At 42.3% G+C, this 20,549-nt stretch overlaps 2 protein-coding genes across 4 annotated transcripts; both read left to right on the top strand.

The window, feature by feature from the left end:
• Positions 1-4,232: 4,232 nt before the first annotated feature.
• Positions 4,233-13,058, top strand: JMJD7 (jumonji domain containing 7). Of its 3 annotated transcripts, XM_054972108.1 has the most exons (9): positions 4,272-4,339; positions 4,700-4,871; positions 6,523-6,676; positions 8,076-8,329; positions 9,125-9,181; positions 9,348-9,443; positions 9,935-10,011; positions 10,593-10,752; positions 12,320-13,058. In XM_054972108.1, the coding sequence occupies exons 3-9, from the start codon at positions 6,534-6,536 to the stop codon at positions 12,409-12,411; spliced, it is 879 nt and encodes a 292-aa protein (XP_054828083.1). In that variant the 5' UTR covers positions 4,272-4,339; positions 4,700-4,871; positions 6,523-6,533; the 3' UTR covers positions 12,412-13,058. The 3 variants fall into 3 exon arrangements, with proteins under 3 accessions (XP_054828082.1, XP_054828083.1, XP_054828084.1); XM_054972107.1 differs by lacking the exon at positions 4,700-4,871 and having other exon boundaries at positions 4,233-4,339; XM_054972109.1 differs by lacking the exons at positions 4,272-4,339; positions 4,700-4,871 and adding an exon at positions 4,342-4,411.
• A 539-nt stretch (positions 13,059-13,597) lies between these two features.
• LOC129324724 (acyl-coenzyme A thioesterase 1-like) lies at positions 13,598-20,441 on the top strand. Its single transcript, XM_054972106.1, has 3 exons — positions 13,598-14,572; positions 17,371-17,573; positions 18,627-20,441. Exons 1-3 carry the CDS (start codon positions 14,119-14,121, stop codon positions 19,218-19,220), a joined length of 1,251 nt encoding a protein of 416 aa, XP_054828081.1. The 5' UTR covers positions 13,598-14,118; the 3' UTR covers positions 19,221-20,441.
• The last annotated feature ends 108 nt before the right edge of the window (positions 20,442-20,549 follow it).

Consider the following 20,549-nt stretch of genomic DNA (forward strand, 5'->3'; position numbering starts at 1 on the left):
ATTAGTATATGCAACTGGTGCTACTGGACAAGGCCATTTTGTTAATTACCCACTTGATTTAATCCTTTACTTTTCTACTGAATATGCCTCTTATAGCTGACCCTATTATATATACCTTTCACTCAGGTGTTCCAGATAAATAGACTTCCCAGCACAAAAAAAGCTACTCCTGAGGCCAGTGTTGAAAGTATTATAAACCTAACCATTACAAACTAATACACAGATGTCCAGACACTGGAGCTGCAGCATCCAGCATTTTCAATATTTTGCAACTTAGTTGGAGGAAAGTATTGTTGTCTTGTGGCCCTTCAGGTATTGTTAACTAGATTGTTCTTTTTGTAGATAAACAACTAGAGTATCCAGAATACAGGACCCTTATGTATAATATTCTGGACCAGGTTGCATATATATTTGGCTAATCTGTGGTTAATCACAGTATCGTGCTCGGGGCAGCAACTTTAGGAATAAGCCATGTCTACTTAACATGTCCAAGTTATGTCATAGGCACCAGACAGACATCTTGTTTCCTCTATGTTCTTTCTACACTCCCTCTTCATTCTCTGCGTGTTTAAAAAGAGATAACAAACCTGAAACTTTTATTTATAAATGTGGTTTTTTCTACCTTGGCTTTAAGAGAAAAAATCTTTTTAAATGCCTTTTTTAATTATTTGAAATAACTGTTTTATGTTTGTGGGGGTTTTGCACTGTAAGCCACCTTTTGGGGGCTATTTTTAATTATGTATTCATTTATATTCTGCGTCTTAAATAGTTTCAATAAAAGTGTGATCCTTTGTTACAAAAATATATCTGTGCCGGTGTTGAAAACAACAGTCTTTTTAAGGGGCTTTGGGAGCATGGACTGTTACAGAATGTCTATTATTGGGTCTGTGGATTTTTCCACCTGGTTACTTAGGTACCGAACTGGACTTGGGGAGCCATCTGACTACTAGGAAAATACTGATAAGCTTGTATGAATGAGCCAATACTGATCGATCGCCACAACTATAATGTATATCGCTTCAAACCCAATGCTTAAAATACATTTATTCAGTTTCAAGTCAACAATGTATGTTTGTGTGAACCTGCCCAGACATAGCTCCTGATGCGTGGCATCAGATTGGGGATACCAATTAAGAATTTTTTGAAATCTTAGCTTCAAAATGCACACCTCTATCTTCCAGGAAATAAATACATAACCTTTCAATACCACTAACCTATCTGCCACATTTCCTACAAAATGTTATCAATGCACTGATTACAGTGATGGTGTGGTGGGAGGATACAGTACAATAATACTAATGAAGTGCAAACTAGCATTAGTCACCATTTTCCTTATTCCTCCCCTCTTCTGCTTTAACTATGGTCTACATCCCTTTTTGTCGCCAAATTAAGGTATGTGAAATAGTGCTATGCCATATCACGTGGTCAGGCTGAGGACCATAGTTAAGTGAAATTGAGTTGTGAATTCATGAATAGCAAGGGTCTACTGTAAATTCAATACATGCTAATAAATGACTAAATGATAAATGATATCAGATGCTATCATGTAAAAAACTCAGCAGAGAACTAAATAGGGAAGATTTGTAAACAGAAAGAGAAGATACTTTGTGGTAGATGGATAGCCTGAAATAGAAAAACAACAAACTTAACTATATGAGATGGGATGGCCCGTGCAGTTGTGCAATTTTTTACATACTAGTTATTTTTGTGGATTGGTTTTGCAAGGCTGGGTTTTTCACCTACATATAAACGTGTAATAAGTGAGAGTCAGTGTAGTGATCTAATCACAATGGTGGACTAGGACAAGACCAGAGTTCATTTCCTCAGGCAGCCATGAAGCTTTCTGAGCCACTTATCTCGAGATGAAATTGAACAAAATACAACCTAGTATTACAATAGCAAGTAGTAACAGCTAAACTAACGAGAGACTCTTGTTTCCATTATTCCATTCTGCTCTTTCCAGTGTTAGGGATGGCAAGTAGAAACAGCAATATTTAATGTCAAAACGGCCCAAAGTAAGTAGGGATAGCTCTTTGTGACGGAGAGTTCTGTCAAGTCATAGCTGACTTATGGCAACCCCTGGCGGGGTTTTCATGGCATGAGACTAACACAGGTGGTTTGCCATTGCCTGTTTCTGCAGCCCTGGTGCTGGAGGTTTCTCATCCAATTACTAACCAAGGCCAACCTTGCTTAGTAACAGATCTGACAAGATTGGTCTAGCCTGGGCTATCCAGGTGAGGGGAGCTCTTTAAGTAGTGTTAAAGTGCTGGCCTGGAAGTTGCAGCCTAGTCTCTTCATGTATCAATTATATACTTAATTGAATTGACTGCTGCCCAAAGACAGCCAAGAATTCTTGTAACAGCATTGTCAAAAATGTTTAATATCCATTCTAGATACTAAAGGGGTGGTGTGAGAAGCAACCTTGTTTATTTATTTATTGTCTACTTTTCTCATTGAGACTCAAGGCAGATTACACAGTGTAAGTCAATACGAGCAACAGCTGGGGCATTAAGTAAACAGTACAATAGGGTATGAATTGCAGAAACTGCAAACAAGCATCAATCAAAATACAAAGATGAAGCACTGCTGAAACAAAACATAGTTAATCTGACATATTAAATGATACAGAAACTGCCAGACAGAAGCATTATCTGCATTGACAGACAATATCCAGTAGTATACTCTACACTTCTTGACCCGTTATCAGAGCATCTCTGAGCCATTTCTTACAGCACAGCCCTATTATCTGAGTAAAAAAGCCGTCCTGAATAATTCACTTCTTCATAGTTTGTGGAAAGCCAGGGGAAGGGGAGCTTTCCTGACCTCTTCAGGAAGGCCTTTCCATAAGGTGGGGGCAACCCCAGAGAATGCATATAAACGGGCAGCTGTAGATTTTGCCTATTTGCATCTGCAGAAGGCCCTGTCCAAACAAAGACGGCATGGTAGAGCATAGGGAGAAAGGTGGCCCAGCAGATAGGAGGGGCCAAGGCCATGAAGAACTTTGTATATGATAGCCAAAACCTTGAACTGAGCCAGGCAACTAGTGGGTAGCCAATGGAGTAACTGCAGAATGAGAGTAATATACCTTCATTAAATGCTGCTCCCAACTATTTTTCTTATGTTCACTTCTGTGAAAAATACTGCTTCTCAGCTGTGGTTACTCGCACATCATATGCTCAAAAGCACTGTTTATTATAGCCCACCTTTCTTGCTGAAACTCAAGGCAGATTGGTGGTGGAAAGTAGTGTCAAGTTGCAGCCAACTTACAGTGGCCCTTTTCAAGGCAAGAGACAGAGGTGATTTGCCATTACCTGCAACTTGTGTAATGACTTTGGTCTTCCTTGGAGGTCTTATATCCAAGCACTAATCAGCGCCAACCCTGCTTAACTTTCCAGCTCGGTCTAGCCTGCAGCATCCATGTTGGGGCCAATGCAGATTACACAATTAAAAACAAGACAATCCATACAGCATTAAAACATCCAGTGAACAATGCAATGTGAGCAACAAACTGTCCAGGCAAGATACAGTGGAATTACAAATCTGGAAGACAACATAATAAAATCATTCTTCATAATTACTTCAGGGTTACATTCAGCCCGTTTAGAAAACTAGAAAAGGGAAAACTAGACTCCTCTAAGGAAGTCAAAGCCCCGTTAGTATCTATTTTGCTGATATTTGAATTCCCAGTTTGATTTGCCTTTACCCATCCGAGAAAGCGATCTGTGCCTCACGAAAGCTCATACTGAGTCTTTAAGAAGCCACCAGACTTTTGTTTTCCATGAACCCAGGCCAGAGTTTAACCTACAAGGGCAGCATCTTTTAAGCGGCAAGTAGGGAAGTAGCAGTTTGACGTTTAACAGCCCCCTGGAAACAGCAGCATCTAAGGAGCTAGGCAAGAACCAAGCCTCTCTCTCCTGCTATGCTCGTTTTCGATTGTAATGAGAATAATAGCACCGAACGCTCTCCTCTGGCATCGCACTCCCACCCCGCCCTCGGCCTTCGCGCCGTTCTTCTGTTTCTTTTCAAACATTGCAGTATTTAATTTTTTTTTAATATCGGCGGAATCAGAAGGACAGCGTAAAAGCGGCCCACAAGCTAACGTCCTCTCTCCCCTGCCTGGCGCAGAGACGGCGCCATAATCTACCCAAGGCAAAAGTTCTCCTCTGGCGGGCAGGGGCGGAAGGGCGGGCCGTGGATATGACGAACACAGAGGCGTCCCGCCGCTGGCGCAAACCGTCAAGCGCGGCTCTTCGGTGCTCCATGGCGGGGGCCGGCGCGGAAGGGGAGGCGCTGTGGGCCGTGAGGCAGTGCCTGGCGGGATTCCCGGCCGAGGCGAGGGGTGAGCGTTCTGCGGAGAAAAAACCAAGCTGCCCTTTCCTGGGGCTGGTGGCTTTCCTAGTTGCACGCTGAGGTAGTGCTACGCCTGGCCCAAGCGGGTGGCTGTGCATTTGGGGCTTTCCGAGCCCAGTCAGGGCGTGGTCCCTTGAGCCATGTGCTTGTCCCTCAGGGCAGTTTTCTTCCCGTTCTCAAAAAAGCAATGCTTTGCGCTTGGGGAATGCAGAACTTCCCTTTCAGTCCATGGATCGCTGCTATAACTTGCTGTGTGGAGTGTACGAGTACTGGAGGTGTATTTCTTCTCTGCTCCCGTCCTCGCGCTTATCAAACTAGCGCTATAATGTTACGTTTCATTTTTTTTAAGGTCTGGGAGCAACATGTATGCTTTTTTGACACATTACAGTAGGCAAATCGTCTTCCTGCATGGAAGCAACCCTTCCGTTAAATTGCTGAGGGACTAATATTTCATTTCATGTGACTTGTGAAAATCTGTGCCGAGGTTTAAAATGACTCCTAGATGCCATGATCCCAAATATGTAAGTCACCTTAACCAAAATTGCTACACCAGATGCTGCTAAGTTTTTTGAAAAATTTCACAGAAGTTCTCACTGCCAACACCTGTTTTTCATTTTCAAAGAGTTGCTGTGTTGTGTGAATCATTGACATATAAACAAGCAGTGGCCCATTTCACACTCAAGGTTAAAGTCGCTATTTATGAGATGTCTCCCTGATCACAAGTAACTAGATAGTTTCTTATTTAACTAGATCGCAAGTAACTGTTTGCAGGTAGCTAGACAGTTTCTTATTTAAACACTCTGCATGCAGATGTAGATACTTATGTGGATTGAAGATTCTTGCAGACTATGCAACTAGGTCTTTTAAACTGACTAATTTTCCATAGGCCTGGAGATATTGTAGCTGGGTAGTTAGAAAATTGGCTAAGCCAGCCTCCTCAGATGGTCATGTCAAAGCTTAGTATCTTATTGGGGCTTGAATCACCAAACAAATCTAAGTCCAAGTCATTCTGAATGTAACAGAACCACAAGTTCTCTCTCAGAGGAGAGAATCAGTAAGAAGATACTTGAGGTTGCTTAATAGGAATTAGGTCTCCTTTAATAACTGTCAACCCAGAGGATGATAAAGGATATTCTCTCTGTGACCCTTCCCACAGCACAGGCTTCTAATGCACAATAACAGTTGTGAGTACAGTTGTGGGTAGAGAGTGATAGCTATTGCAGGTTGATTAATCCAGGTTTTGCACATGTATTAGTCTTAGGGGAACAGAAGAGACAAGGGGAATTGAGATGTTTTGTGGTTTAGCTGATGAATGTGTTATGATTATGCAGAAATCACTGAAAAGGACTTCCCTGGGACTTCTTATCTCCATTGTAGCTGGAGACTATTGTAGAGAATTTTCTCCCCATAATTAATTGTCTCCCATCCAGTGGTAGTACTGATTTGGAAATTCTTTGCATTGTGCACCTGAATGATGTGGTCTGCTGTGGCTGCAGTGCAGATAAGTTGTCATATGTTTGCCATGATCTGCATATGATCATGGTAATGCATAGTCAGGCTCCATGCTGAACATGAGTACAGGATCTGCCATAGTAATTATTAGGAAGACTTTAGATGTATAGTCTCTCTATATATGTGTCTATATATATATATGTCTGCATATATATGTATAGCCTTTAGATGTATAGAGTAATCCTAAACAGTTACAACTGTTTAAGTCAGTTGGTTTAAATGGACATAACAGTGCTGTCATTGTAAGAGTTATGGGGAAGAATTCTATATATTGTCGAAGGCTTTTACGGCTGGAGAACGTTAGTAGTTGTAGATTTTCCAGGCTGTATGGCCGTGGTCTTGTAGTTTCTAACATTTCACCAGCAGCTGTGACTGGCATCTTCAGAGGTGTAGCACCGAAAGACAGAGATCTCTCAGTGTCAATGAGACTGCTCTCAGTGTCACATTGACACTGAGAGATCTCTGTCTTTCAGTGCTACACCCCTGAAGATGCCAGTCCCAGCTGCTGGCGAAATGTCAGGAACTACAATGCCAAGACCATGGCCATATAGCCTGGAAAATCTACAACAACTAAGGGAAGAATTCTGTTAGGCAGCTTTGTTACTCCTTGAACTTACTGCAAGCTTGTTCACAGAAGTGATTTTTCTTTTGCCTGACCAGAGTTGTGTTTTATGGAGTCTGTGCCATACCTTGATGGCCTTCTATCTCCCCTGGAATTTTATCGAGAATGGATTTGCCCGAACAAACCATGCATAATTCAGAATGCATTCAACCACTGGCCGGCTCTAAAGAAGTGGTCGTTAACTTACCTAAGGTAGGAATAAACTTGGAAGCCATATCAGCAGCTTCAGGTGTAAACTTTACAACAGAAATCAGAAACAATTTTTAAATAAGATCTACTTGTGAGTAATAAAAAATATACTGAGCTGCTCTTCCCATCTGCAGCACATTGCCAAGTTTTGTTCTGTCCTAGAAGCAGAAGAACACTAGAAATAAGTTGTCATCTCAGCAACATAGAGAAAAGTCCTAAAAAAATAAACACATGGGGGAAAAGACCTAGAGCAAATCTTTTTACAATCTTTTCTTGGGTCTTCAAGTAGATACATGCAACTCTGCAGCAGCTGACAAGCTGCTGCTAGTTCATGAGCTACCTGTTACTGAGTTGCCAGGTTCCCTTGCCCTCTGGGCGGGAGGTGGGAAACCTGGCACTCATCTTCTTAGTGCACACAGTCCCAGGGCTGCATAATGATGTCACTTACAGGAAGTGACATCATCACACAGGCCTTGTCCCTGGGAGTGTTCCTGCACTCCACAGCAGGCTGAATCGGGCCTGTTTGGGGCTGAAATTGGCCCTCTGCGGAGCACAGAAGTGCTGCAAGAGCAGTGCGATGGGCCCTGGAGTACTACTGCACTCCACAATGGGCCAATTTTGGCCTGTTTGGGACCAAATCAGGCCCATTTGGGCCAAAATCCGCCCCCTGTGGAGCGCGGGAGTGCTGCCGGGGAGGCGTGACAGGCCATGGAGTGTTCCTGTGCTTCACAGTGGGCCGATTTCAGCCCCAAACAGGCCCAATTTATGCGGATCATAGGAGTGCTGCTGGGCGGGCTCTGGCAAGCTCTTGCACTTCACAGCAGACTAATTTACGCCCCCAAGTGGGCCTGATTCAGCCCATTTGGGGCCCAAATTGGCCCACTGTGGAGCGCAGGAGCATGCCCTGGGAGGCATGTTCCCCTGCCTTTCCCCCTCCCAGCCAGGTAAGCAGGGGTGGGGTGGAGGGTGGGAGCAGGGGATCCTCCGTCCCAGCAGGGGATTGGCAACCCTAGTTGGAGACCCTTGCTCTATACATACTCTTAAGTAGTATTGTATGTGTGTATGTGCTGTCAAATTGCAAATGACTTGTGGTGAGCCCAGCAAAGAGCTTTCAAGGCAAGTGAGAAGCACAGGGGGTTTGCCATTGCCTTCCTCTGCAGTCTTCTTTCGTGGTCACCCATTCAAGTAGTGACCATGCTTAGTTTCTGCAATCTGACAAGACTGGGCTATACCATATTGCCTTCGCTTAGTAGTGGTATTAAACAGTAAAAATAATCCGTTTCATAATTGTGTTTGTAAAACAGGTGCATTACTGCGCAGATTTGAGAAATGCGTACCATTTGGTGTTTGTTTGGTGTGTGCTTATTGCACAGTTTTGAACTTTGGCTGTGTTTTGGTGCAGGGAGGTAATGAGCTCCAAGTTGGTGAGTGTGGCAGTCACTCCAAATGGCTACGCTGATGCAGTTTACCAGGACCGTTTTGTCATGCCAGAGGAACGACGCATGCCTTTTAGTGCTTTTTTGGACATTGTGGAGAAGAAAGTAACTTACCCAGGAGTATTCTATGTACAGAAACAGTGCTCAAACCTGACTGAGGAATTCCTTGAGCTCGTAGGTGATGTGGAGCCTGATATATCCTGGATGAGTGAGGCCCTTGGTAAAAAGAGAGAAAGCCTCCTTCCATTCATGTTTTGAACTGTCTATTTAAATGTTTGTGTTTACAGCTAATTCTCTGGTTTTGTACTGCATTCTTTTCTGTGGTCATGTGCCTTCCAAAAGATGAATACTGCCACACAATGTTGCTTTCTGATTTTGCTTTACTCCAAAATACTGCTTTGGTTAATAAGGTTTATAGCATGAGGAATTAGTGGTTGCGTTGTTGTGTTTTCCGTGAAAATTATAAACATTATGTCATCATAGATAGATTCACACAGATAAGGAAGGGCCTCTAAAATTTGTGGTGGATAGAGGGGGATGAGGCAGAGGAATAGGGGAGATTTTCTAGTGCAGTGTACTTTTCATTTGGCGGTCTCCTTTCCCAGAATGCCCCTCTGAGAGCAGTTGCCACATTGCAGCAATAAATCTGCTTAAGCTAGGACATCATGACTTTGACTAGTGCTGTTGCAGCTCTGTGGAGATAAACTTAAGACAAGGATGTAATACCCTAAGTGGGTGGAGAGGTGTTCAGCTGGGGATTGTTCAAAATAGTAAAGAGTCCAGTAGCACTTTAAGAATAACCAACTTTATTGTAGCATAAGCTTTCAAGAACCACAGCTCTCTTCATGCATCTGACAAAGATGCTACAATAAAGTTGGTTAGTCTTAAAGTTGCTACTGGACTCTTTACTATTTTGCAACTACACAGTTAACTCCTCTAGATCTATGGGGATTGTTCAGTAGAACACAGCTCAAATTGCCCTATCAAATTTATTGCTGTTTTCTTTTTCATGCAGGAAAAAAGCCTGATGCTGTGAATTTCTGGCTAGGAGAATCTGCTGCAGTGACATCTTGTATGAACCATAAAATAAATGTACTTTCAGTTGCAATTTGGGGGGTTGGGGGGGGGCAAGGATGGAGAGGAATGCTCCTTTAGAAATATTACTGTTGTTCAGAGAAAGTCTTTAATGTATATCATAACACTTAAATTGTTCCTCAACTTTTCCTCCCCAATCTTAGTGCATAAAGACCATTATGAAAACTTATACTGTGTGATTTCAGGAGAGAAACATTTTCTACTGCACCCACCAAGTGACCGCCCCTTCATCCCATATGGTATGTGTTCTGAGAAGTAGAGGACAGTGTTGTGAAATACATTTTATTGGGCTTATGGGAGTGATTATAGATGGAATTTTTGCAAAACGTATCTATGTTTCATGAACGGAGGTCATGTTTTCTTTATGACACTGGCACTGGAGTTTGTGCCATGAAGAGGAGAGTTGTAGACCTTCCTATGGTTTAGTGTCCATTTACACTCTGCTTGCTTTTTCAGTGCTATGCTATTGCCCGCAACCCAGCTCAGTCATTAGCAAAGTTGATGGTGCATAGGTAGTATAGTAAGTTCTAGTGCAGTGTACTTTTCATTTGACAGTCTCCTTTCCCAAAAGTTGGTCACCAATAAAGGCTCTTACATTGGAGGTATTACTGACTCAAGTGTTCTGGCTGAAGTAAATTGCATATCTTGCAATTTTAGCTTCATTATAAAAGGTAAAAACGCTCCTCTTTCTGTCCACATCTTGTAATACATTTCATACTTTACATTCCAGAACTGTATGCACCAGCAACCTTTCACATATCAGAAGATGGGTCGTTTGAGGTTGTAGATGAGAGAGCTGCAGAAAAGGTATTCAGTGGGTTTATGTTAAAACACATCCTACTAAAGCAGCTGCTCTTTCCAAAGAATGTGGGTCATGGTCTGTATTTTAAGTTTGAAATAACCATGGGTAAAATAAACATTGAAGTTTGAATGAGTAGTAGATTCACACATGAGCACAACATGCCTTAACTACAATTTCCAGTCCTGGCATACACTGGCATTTGTGTTCAATTGCTTTAGTAATGACAGCTCATTGCCAAAAGACCGGTGAAGCTAGTTTTCAGTGGCTGATTATTACAGGTGTGGTGTGGCTGATGCAAATGGAATGTACATATCAGTGTATAGCAGGCCACAATTATTATTGCATATGTATCTAGACAGCATTTGTAAAGAAAAATACTGGTTTAAGCATGTGCAATACACATGTGAAACCACTGTGGTTGATTATTCTTCCATGTTAGTTGGAGAGGAATCCATTAACAGGTGTTTCTCAATTATTTGTAAGCAAAGAAGAAATTCATTATTACTTTATGTCTTGGAGAGTTGTTAAGAGAATCTCTCTTGTTGAAAGAATCTCTCTTGTTGAAAGACATCTTCCATCCTCACAGGTGCCCTGGATTCCACTGGATCCTTTAAATCCTGATCTAGAACGTTACCCAGAATATGTTCAGGCAAAGTCTTTGAAGTGTACTGTGAAGGCAGGAGAGATGCTGTATCTCCCTTCTCTGTGGTTCCATCATGTTCAACAGTCACATGGCTGTATAGCAGGTGAGAAAAATGGTGTGCCCAAAGTTGTTTGTTGCAGCAGCCTGACGGGCCTAGTTTCATAGGTCATATTTATATTGACAAATGCTTCATTCCCACAGTCCACTTTTAAAATGTAGAAGTTACTTCCATACAAAATGCACAAAACAGATGTAGTAAGAAGCATGAGTACTACTTTGAGCTTTTATTAGAATAATAAAGAAAATGTGAGCTAACAATTTTAATTAAGTTTGTTAGAAAGGAAAGGGCATCTTTAGCATTTTTTTCATTTCCTATTCAAGTTTCATCCTACTATATGAAAGGCAAGTCATATTGGCGATGACTCACTTTTTATTCTTGGGCAGGCTCTGGCCTCCAGGCCACTGCGAAACACTCGCTTACCACTGGGAGGGGGCCCACCAAATCAGTTTTCTAGAGCCCTTTTAATTTTTTTACACAACAGGCATTGTTTCTAGTCCTTGAATAGTACCTTTATCTTGAATAAAGCAACCTTTTAAAAGTTGCTGCTCAAGCTCAGTATCAAGAATTAAAATTGGCCCTCATCAGCTAAAATGTTAGCTGTTTAGTCTACCAAATAAATCAACTGAATTTTGCACCTCTGTTTGTTTGGTGATTCAGTATTCTCTTTCTCAAGCCCTTGGCTAGAAATCTCAGTCAGATGGAACATGAAAAGCAACTATGTATACAGTAATGTGGTATTTTAATGTTCAAAATGATTTACATTTTCATTACATAACCTTATTAGGTTAGGCATTTATAACTTTCTACATTCAACATTTTTTTTTCATATTAATTGGTATGTCAAGGAATCCCCAACTGCCTGCCATGGAACCTCTGAATATTATGCAAATATACTGTAAGGGTTCATCCTTAGTTCCTATGGGGCACCAGCTAGGCCCAGCGTATCTTATGCAAATTGCTTGAATGTGGCTAGCATTCCATATTCCATATGGTGCATTGAAGGGAGAGGAATGTGATGCAATGAAGAGCAGGTTAAGAGAAACTTGTCTGCCATTTTATCATCATGTGTAAACTTTCAAGGAACTTCAAGGTTCTGAGAAGCATAGTTTAACACCATGGTGTTAAGTCATCAGTATTTCCATTTTTATTCATTGAGGCTGAAATAATTTGCCCAAGACTAGCAAGCTATATTGATCAGGAATTTGAACATAGGTCATATCTCAAACAGTGTCCACTGGATGCCCTCTGAATCTTTTATGAGGGCCAGCTCATATACCATCAGTGTGGTGGTACCTACAGAATGAAACTCTGGATGTCATTCCATGGACCAGACTGCTTATGTGAGTGGCTTCCTATGTGGAAAGTTGTTTCACTCACAGCTTTCCACATGGCTTTGCTTTCATGGCTGCTGTACTGTTAGCCAGAGTCCCCTGTCGTACAGGCAGTGGGGTTATCCTATTAAGCAAAATGGCTGTCAGTCAGTGTTGAAACTGTTGCTACCATTTGTTAACAAAACTAATCCAAACATTGAAAAATGTGCTGTAGGAATATTACCCAAAAGGAGTTTCCATAAAGATACTGTGTCTGGTTTTTTTTCTTTTCTCCTCAGTGAATTATTGGTATGATATGGACTATGACCTGAAGTACTCTTACTATCAGCTTCTGGATTCTCTCTCAAAAGTCATGTCACCGAAGAGCTAATGTTCTACCCTCTGCGGTCCAAAGAAGTGGATTTGTTGCTGGAATACCATTATATGCTATTCAAATGAACTGGATGTTAATAATTTAATCATGATCTGTTTGATTAAGACAGTGCACAACTGTGGTTAACAAAGCTCAGTATCGAGTGGTTCTGCTCCCTGGAAATCCTCATCAGGACAAGCTTTTTTAACAACAGCAACATTTTAAAACAACAATAACGATGGGCAGTTCCCCCATTATGCAGCATTATGCACTTTGTCATTAAAAGACACAGCTAGAGGGCTCTTTGGCTTTCCTCAGAGTATGAAGAAAAAAAAAGCAGCAGTGTTGGAATTTTCTCCTTATACTTTTGACTAATGCTATCTCCTGTGCACAAGTCAAAACACAGGCAGTGAACAGCTGACGTGTATTAAGGGGCAAGCCCTGACCAATTGTCTGGGGATGGGGAAGTAGAGATTGTGTTTCTAAGAAGCTGTTGCATAAGAGGCGAGATCCTGTGGAGCTGGAATTTATGGTGATCACTAGACTGAATCAGGGCTGCCTGTTGCCTTTCCCTAGGGCATAGCTCTATTTGCCTAATTGTTTTATTGTATGCTTCCTTTAGTAGTAGTTTTTAAATGCTACTAATAAATTCCTTCACCAATTCATATGTAAATTATGAGTCTTAGTATCTATGAACTGCAATGTTTTAGTTAAAGAAAAGTACAATTAATGCAATCAAAATTGCCTCCCTTATTTTATAGGGAAGTGTGTTCAGAAACGCATAGTTTCCAACAGAGAGAAAATCAGTGCTTCAGGCTTAGAGTTGCAGTTTTTTAATTGTATGTTGCATTAGTTATTACTAATTTAATCAACTTGGCAGAAGATTATAAAACCTACCATGTTAGGGTTAGTAATGGCACCATCTCCCAAGCAAACATGGCATATCCTTCCCCCACATAACCATCCTGGCTGTGACTGAAAGTGGATTACTAAATACAAAAATAAATTTGAAGATAATGTAAACAAAAAAAGTCTAGGGCCTGACATACCATAATGTCGAGAGTGGGTTACAAAGATAGCAGACAATGCAGTAAAAGCAAGGTGATATTTACAATAGTCATTGCACTGTCTGGGAATACAATCCTATTCTGTTATAAAAGTGTCCTGAGCCATTTAAAACCATTTATAATAATGCTGTCCTGAACATTTCTGTTTTGTGCTTATGCATTCCATTTATTAGAAGGTGCTTGTCCAGTGAAACAAAATTACCATCCTGTCACATGCAGAAAATTGCTTCTGTTTGATAGTATTGCACACCCCAGGAACCTACTATCCCGAAAAATTTTAAGTAACATCTCTGTAGTTTACTGAGGGGTAGCAATGTTAACTGCTGCTAAAACAAACAGAACGATCATGGCACCTAACAGGCTAACTCGTTTTAATTCCAGCATAAGCTTTTATAGTCCAGGCATCTGAGGAAGTAGGCTCTAGCGGCTGGAATAAAAACGTTAGTCTCTTAGGTGCCACGACAGTCATGTTTGTTTTAAACAAGCTTTAAAGTCGATCCGTGCTGAACTACGTTTCCCAGAAGGCTTGGCCACACGACCCGAATCTTTCACGATCCTCTGGACTTTAATCGGGAAGCTCAAGTTGCAAGGCAAAAAGGGAAAAAACCGCTGCTGCATTTTGAAAAGAGGGCCAGAGTCTTTCTGCAAAACAGCTGAGATGGCCGCGAAGATTGCGGTCCTGCCTTCTCCCACCTGCCTTTATGACGACCCCGTCCAAGTGAAAGTGGAGGGTCTCTCGGCCCTGCAGGCTGTCACCCTCCGGGCATCCTTGGAGGATGAAACCGGAGAGCTCTTCCAGTCTTTCGCTTACTACAGAGCCGAGAGCAACGGAGAGCTGGACCTCACCCGCTCTGCTTCCCTGGGCGGGAGCTACTCTGGCGTGGAGCCAATGGGACTGCTGTGGGCTCTGGAAGCCCAGACCCCCATGAAGCGGCTGGCCAAGAGGAACGTGCTCACCCCTTTCCGCGTCGCCTACGAGGTGTACGAGGGCCACGGACTCCGCGGCCGGCTGCTGGGCCGGTGCGTCAGCGAGAGGCGGTTCCTGGCCGAAGGGGTGGCCAGGATCCCCGTGCGAGAAGGCCGCCTCAAAGCGACGCTCTTTCTGCCCCCGGGTGAGTGTCAGTTCGTGCTGGCGGCCAGTGCTTGAGCGGGCTCTCATGGCCCCCCCAGGAAGTCTTCCACTACTGTTAAAAACAAGCAACTGGTTCCGCTTAGAGAGAGAGAGAGAGGCGGCCTTTGTCCCAAGAGAGGGCGACAAGGTCATGCGTTTTTGGACTCTGATTCTTGGTGTGTGTTCTGGGAAGGGACCGGCTCGCCATGGACTTGTTAAACCATCCCAGAGAGCTTAGCGATGTGACCTTATTTTGATCTGGATCGACTTTTCACATGTATCTGCAGCATAACTAATGTAACTAGATTGTTTTGTAGCGCTGCTTCTCTTACCTTATAAGAGTCCTTCATGATTCAGATGGTCTGGGAGATGCATTGTACTTTCTCCCCCCCCCCCATGCACCTTTTGTGGAACCTTAATGACTAATATGTTTATTCCAGCTTTAGCCTATCAGAATGTGATTCATCATCACAACAAAGTTTGCATTCAGTTGGTAGAGAGGGGAAAAGGAACTATTACAAAAGGCCCAGGAAACAAGTATGTGTTCATAACAGTGCACAAGCAAATGACACATCCTTCTATAGATAAACCTGAATGTAAGGGAATGTAAACCTGAATAGCCTAGATCAGGCCAAGCTTGGGAGAGCTCAGAAGCTAAACAGGGTCAACCATGGTTAGCACTTGGACGGGAGACTGCTAAGGAAGACCAGGATTGCTTGGTGGAGGAAAGACAGACCAACTCTGCTTGACTTGGAAAAAAAACCTTTGATGGGTTGCCGTAAGTTGGGTATGGTGATAATTATGTGAGGACAGTAGCTTTCTGCACTCATTAGTTGTTGTAGATTTCTGTACTAAGCTAATCATTTCTAATTCTTAACTCCAAGACTCAGAGATTCTAGTCTGCTTATGAATTCCAGCTCAGCAGCCTCTTGCAGGAGTCTTCCAACTCTTCTGATGAAGCAGGGCAGTTGAATCTATTATCGAATGTCCAGGGAAGTTGAATGCCACCCACTCCTCAACTATTCCATTTTTAATGTCCAGACTGTATCAATTTATTCTCTTATGTAGAATCATGGAATAATTCTCTGTTGCATCATCATCCACTGCAGAAAGGAGCCCAGAGACTAGCTCTACCCACAAACCTCAGCACAGCTCCATTCCCAAAGCTCCTCAAGCGGGCACTACTACAGGAGCAACAATAACCGTTCAAGTGCTCAGTCACCTGCTGCAGCATGTAGCTCCCTGGGCCCCCCAAGCCCCTCTGCCATTTACATTGAGCAGAGGGAACAGTTCCTGTGTAAGAGAATAAATGAACACTAATCAGATATTCAAAATGGGAAATGCTCTGAAAGCGGAGTGGGGATGGGGAGCGTGCTCCCTGGACATCCAACAATGGAGTTGAAAACGGCAGAACTTAGACAGAACAGTATCAAAGAGCAGCTGCTGAGCTGGAATTCAGATGCAGCCATGATTCGATCAGTCTTGGATTTTCTAGAAATGCTTAGCTCCCTACAGACAATAATTGACTCTCTATGCACATTTATATACCCTCATTTACCTGAATCGAAGACAGTATAATTAATTGAATTATTGCATGTAACTGTAATTTGTATTTGAATTTAAGACATCCTCTCTTTTTCCTGATGGCATACATGGACCCCCCCCTCCCACACACACACACACACAATACACACACAATATTCCTTTCAATTAACAGGGCATATATAATTTGGATTTATCCTACTCTGCTAACTTATCACCAGCATGTTTTAAATTTACCGAGTAAGATTCTCATGATTTCATAAAACTTAAGGCACAGTTCATCTGTGCCAGGAGATCCTGTGAATGCACACATGGCTTAAGAACTTTTAAAAGTGTCATTCCAGCTCAGACTGGTCAGTCATTCTTTGAATGAACCCCAGCAATGAGCAGAAACTAGGAGGCCTATTGAGGGACGTGCTGTAGTGTGAGTTCTGTCCCCTGCAGTTAGTCTTGAGGATCTCATTGTGATAAATTGGCTGTCCACAATGTAGGTTTTGTGTTGGCTTTTATTGTACAAGTCACTGTTGGTTTTGTTGGTCCAAACCTTTTACCAGGCAGGATGAAAAATTGCTGATTGAGTAAAAGGATCAAATTCCATTCTTGTTCTCTTGCATTCAGTTCTGTAGTGACAATACTGATTTTATGTGAACACACATGAAGCTGCCTTATAATGAATCAGACTATTGGTCCATCAAGGTCAGTATTGTCTACTTAGACTAGCAGCAGCCCTCCAGGATCTCAGGTAGAAGAGGTCTTTCAAACCTACTGCCAGATGTTTTAACTGAAGATTCCAATCTGGAACCTTCTGCATGCAAAGCAAGCACTCTACCACTGAGCCATAGCCCCTCTCTCCAAATTCAGCAAGATGATGTGCCCATGTGCAACATGAATTAAGACAGCCTCCTTTTTTCCTTAGTGCTCCAGATTGCTATTTGAAGGGACAGATGTGCAGGCAACATTGTTCTTTGTGATGTCTGCCTGAGGAATGTAACGAAGCACTAACTTGCCTGGAAACAATTCCAGAAGAGAACCCTAATCAGACTATTCTCTTTGTACCAGGTGCTTTTCTGAGAAATATCCTGGGGAAACAGCTGGTACAGGTATATGTCATTGTTATCTGGACCTAGCATGATGATCACTGCCTATGGTAAATTAGATTTAGAATGAAGTAACGTGCTTGGCAGGAGTATCAGTGTGATTTTACACTGCCTAGGCTCCACTGAATAAAAATAAGCTTTTCTCTCTAATTCTTTTTAGGCCCTGGACCATTCCCAGGACTGATTGACTTATATGGATCTGGAGGGGGTCTTGTGGAATATAGAGCAAGCCTTCTGGCAAGTAGAGGTTTTGCTACACTGGCTCTGGCATACTTAGCCTTTGAGGATTTTCCAGCTTTTCCAGAGTTAATTGAACTGGAATATTTTGGTGAGGCAGTAGCGTTCTTGCAGAAACAACAGCAGGTAAGAGGCAAACTAAAATCGCATTAGTTGTTGTTTTTGCTCATCAGTCATTTTCCAAAATGGACATGTGATGCAGTTAAGACCTTGAAATTCTGGTGTGTCTGTAAGTCTGAATGTACTACTGAGTGAACACCATTGCCCATTAGTTAAGGAGGTCTTGCTGTTTATGGCCTTTTCATACAGGCATGCCATTCAGACTGCCTGTGATGATATCTGAGGTATACCTATATCTCTGGTCAACTACATATTAAGCAACAATTGTTCTAAATAAATGGATGAATTTATGCAGTGGGCAAGCATGCCAAAAGGCTATAAAACCTCTTTGCTTCCCCACTCACCTACCCCACAACTAGCAGTCCTGTGTTGATAACATGATTGTCTTTATCAGGAGGTAAAAAAGGGGAATGATTGAACAGATGCCACTAAAATTATAGCAATCTGTTTTAAAAAATATTTTTTAGCTTTTAAGTGCTAACTAAATACACAGGAGCAAACCTCAAAACTTTACTGTATCCTCTTTGGTTCTTTCAATCAGAGATTTATGGATTCTAGTTGAGTTTACATGTTCCATTTACAGGGCAATCCTAAACATGCCTACTCAGAATCCTACGGAAGTCTAATTAATGGGGCTTACTTCCAGGAAAGTGTTCTTTGAATTGCATTGTCAGTGACTTAACCTTCTATAAAGAACAACAGTAGAGTTTTTGTTTTATCAAGTAACTAGGGTTGCCAGCCTCCAGATGGTGGCTGGAGATCTCCCGGAATTACAACTAATCTTCAGGTGACAGAGATTAGTTCTGCTGGAGAAAATGGCTGCTTTGGAGAGTGGACTCTATGGTATTATACCATTCTGAAGCCCTTCCCCTCCCCAAACCCCACCCTCTCCAGACTCCACTCCCAAAATCTCCAGGAATTTCCCAACCTGGACCTGGCAACCCTAAAAGTAACAGCAATATGTTCTAAACATTCGGGTTTTACAAAAGATCGGAAGACAAAACAATCCATTAAGTGAAAGCACAAAAGATTATCTCTCTTGTTCCATTTTTGTTTCAGGTTAAAGCTTTGGCGATTGGAGTCCTGGGGCTCTCTAAAGGGGCTGATATGGCCCTGGCCCTTGCTGCATTTTGGCCAGGCATCAGAGCAGCTGTCAGCATTTCTGGTTCTGGTTTCAATTGTTTTATCCCCCTGCGAGTGAAGGGGCGTATGATCCCTGCTCTTTCCTATGACCTACAGAAGTTGAAGACTGTTGGTGATGTGGTGGATTCCTCTGAAATCCTGGATGATCCTAGAGACCCAGCCACTTGGGAGTGCCGCATCCCAGTGGAGAAATCCTCATCCAAGTTTCTCTTCCTGAGTGGGCAGGATGACAGGAATTGGCAAAGTGAGCGCTACTGCCAGGAAGCTGTTCAGCGCCTTCAGCAAAATGGACGTCATGTGGAGTTCTATTGCTATCCTGGGGCGGGGCACCTCTTGGAACCGCCCTATCTGCCTTTGTGCTATGCATCTATTCACAAGGCATTTGGGCTTGTTATGCTCTGGGGAGGAAAATGGAGGGAACACGCAAAAGCACAGGAGGATGCCTGGCAAAGGATACAGACCTTTTTCAGACAACATTTGCAGGATTCTAGCATCAAGAGTTATTTATAGACTAGGGCTCTGTGTCTCTGTGTGTGAGAAACTGCTGGTTATTGATGTGAGAATAGAGTATATCCTACTTGGGTGTCTTCCAACACTAATTCTGTGTTCTGGTAGACAAATATTTGTCTTCCAGTTATTTTTTCTCCAAAATACTTAATGACCAAGACTAGGTCCACTAAGGTTATGAGTTTAAGACTGTAGTCTTATATAAGCATGTTGGGAGTGATCTGTTTATATAACACATTTTTATCCGACTCCTCCTCCCAGGGGCTCAGGGTGGTGGAAGTGGTTCTCTCTTACCCATTTTATCTTCATGATAACCCTGTGAGGTAGGCAAGGCTGAGAGAGACTGACTAGCAAGCTTCATGGCAACATGGGGCTTTGAACCTAATGTTGTTAGCCGCCCTGAGCCCATCTGTGGGGAGGGCGGGGTATAAATCAAAATAAATAAATAAATAAATAATAAACCTAGATCTTTTAGATCTAAGTTTAGCTCTCTAATCACTAGACTGTACTAGCTGTCTCGTGTTACCTTGAGCTCTGTTGGTGCTAACTTCCAAGTAAATGTGTAATGTTAGGGACTGCCTCTCGCTCTGGTTGGCTACCTCCAACTAGGGTTGATAAACTAGCCTGGAGAAAAATGTCCTGTCCCTTAACTTGAGGCTTAGAGTATGGAAATGGAAAGGTGAAGCTTATACTAGCTGATGTTATTTACCTCCATGCAATGAAATGCTTCATCTGCAGGATGTCTTCCAACAGTTGGCAACGTTACCTCCCACATAGTCACCCATGCTGCTGCATCTCGTCCCTATGTTTTCTAAGCAGCTAGTTGTCTTAACTCTTTGTTAAGGACACCTTATGTTTTCTAGGCAACTAGTTGCCTTAACTCTATAGTTAAGGGCAGCTTTGGTCTTGCCATTTTCTTTGTCAAACAGGAAAGTTGAGCCCATCTGTGGGGAGGGCGGGGTATAAATCGAATAAAATAAATAAATAATAAATAAATTAAGTTGTAACTATATCTTACAACTTAACTTCCAGTTTAGGTCTGCTATATTCTGTCTTTACCCAAAAGTAAAGTTGAATAGCAATAGCTGTTCATAGACATGTCCTCTCAGATTTTACATCACCACATGCTTTTGATATGGTTGCCAACAGGCCTGGAGAAAAAAAATATCCCTTTAATAGAGGCTAAATTTATGAAAACGGACAGGTGAAGTTTTTCATAGCATGGAAGTAAATAATATCACCTGGTAAATAACATCCAGTTAAGCCTCTATTAGCCCTGGCCTGGATAGCCCAGGTGAACCAGATCTCAGAAGCTAAGCAGGGTTGGCCATG

Source organism: Eublepharis macularius, chromosome 2 (assembly GCF_028583425.1).
Source record: "Eublepharis macularius isolate TG4126 chromosome 2, MPM_Emac_v1.0, whole genome shotgun sequence".
In the NCBI taxonomy this organism is placed as follows: Eukaryota; Metazoa; Chordata; class Lepidosauria; order Squamata; family Eublepharidae; genus Eublepharis; species Eublepharis macularius.

Excerpts from the sequence above, each read along its gene's own strand:
- LOC129324724 (XM_054972106.1), top strand. The coding sequence starts at position 14,119 with ATGGCCGCGAAGATTGCGGTCCTGCCTTCTCCCACCTGCCTTTATGAC. Across the intron at positions 14,573-17,370 it reads GACGCTCTTTCTGCCCCCGG|GCCCTGGACCATTCCCAGGA; the intron begins GTGAGTGTCAGT and ends AATTCTTTTTAG. Across the intron at positions 17,574-18,626 it reads TCTTGCAGAAACAACAGCAG|GTTAAAGCTTTGGCGATTGG; the intron begins GTAAGAGGCAAA and ends TTTTTGTTTCAG.
- JMJD7 (XM_054972107.1), top strand. The coding sequence starts at position 4,261 with ATGGCGGGGGCCGGCGCGGAAGGGGAGGCGCTGTGGGCCGTGAGGCAG. Across the intron at positions 6,677-8,075 it reads TGGTCGTTAACTTACCTAAG|GGAGGTAATGAGCTCCAAGT; the intron begins GTAGGAATAAAC and ends GTTTTGGTGCAG. Across the intron at positions 9,182-9,347 it reads ATCTGCTGCAGTGACATCTT|TGCATAAAGACCATTATGAA; the intron begins GTATGAACCATA and ends CCCCAATCTTAG.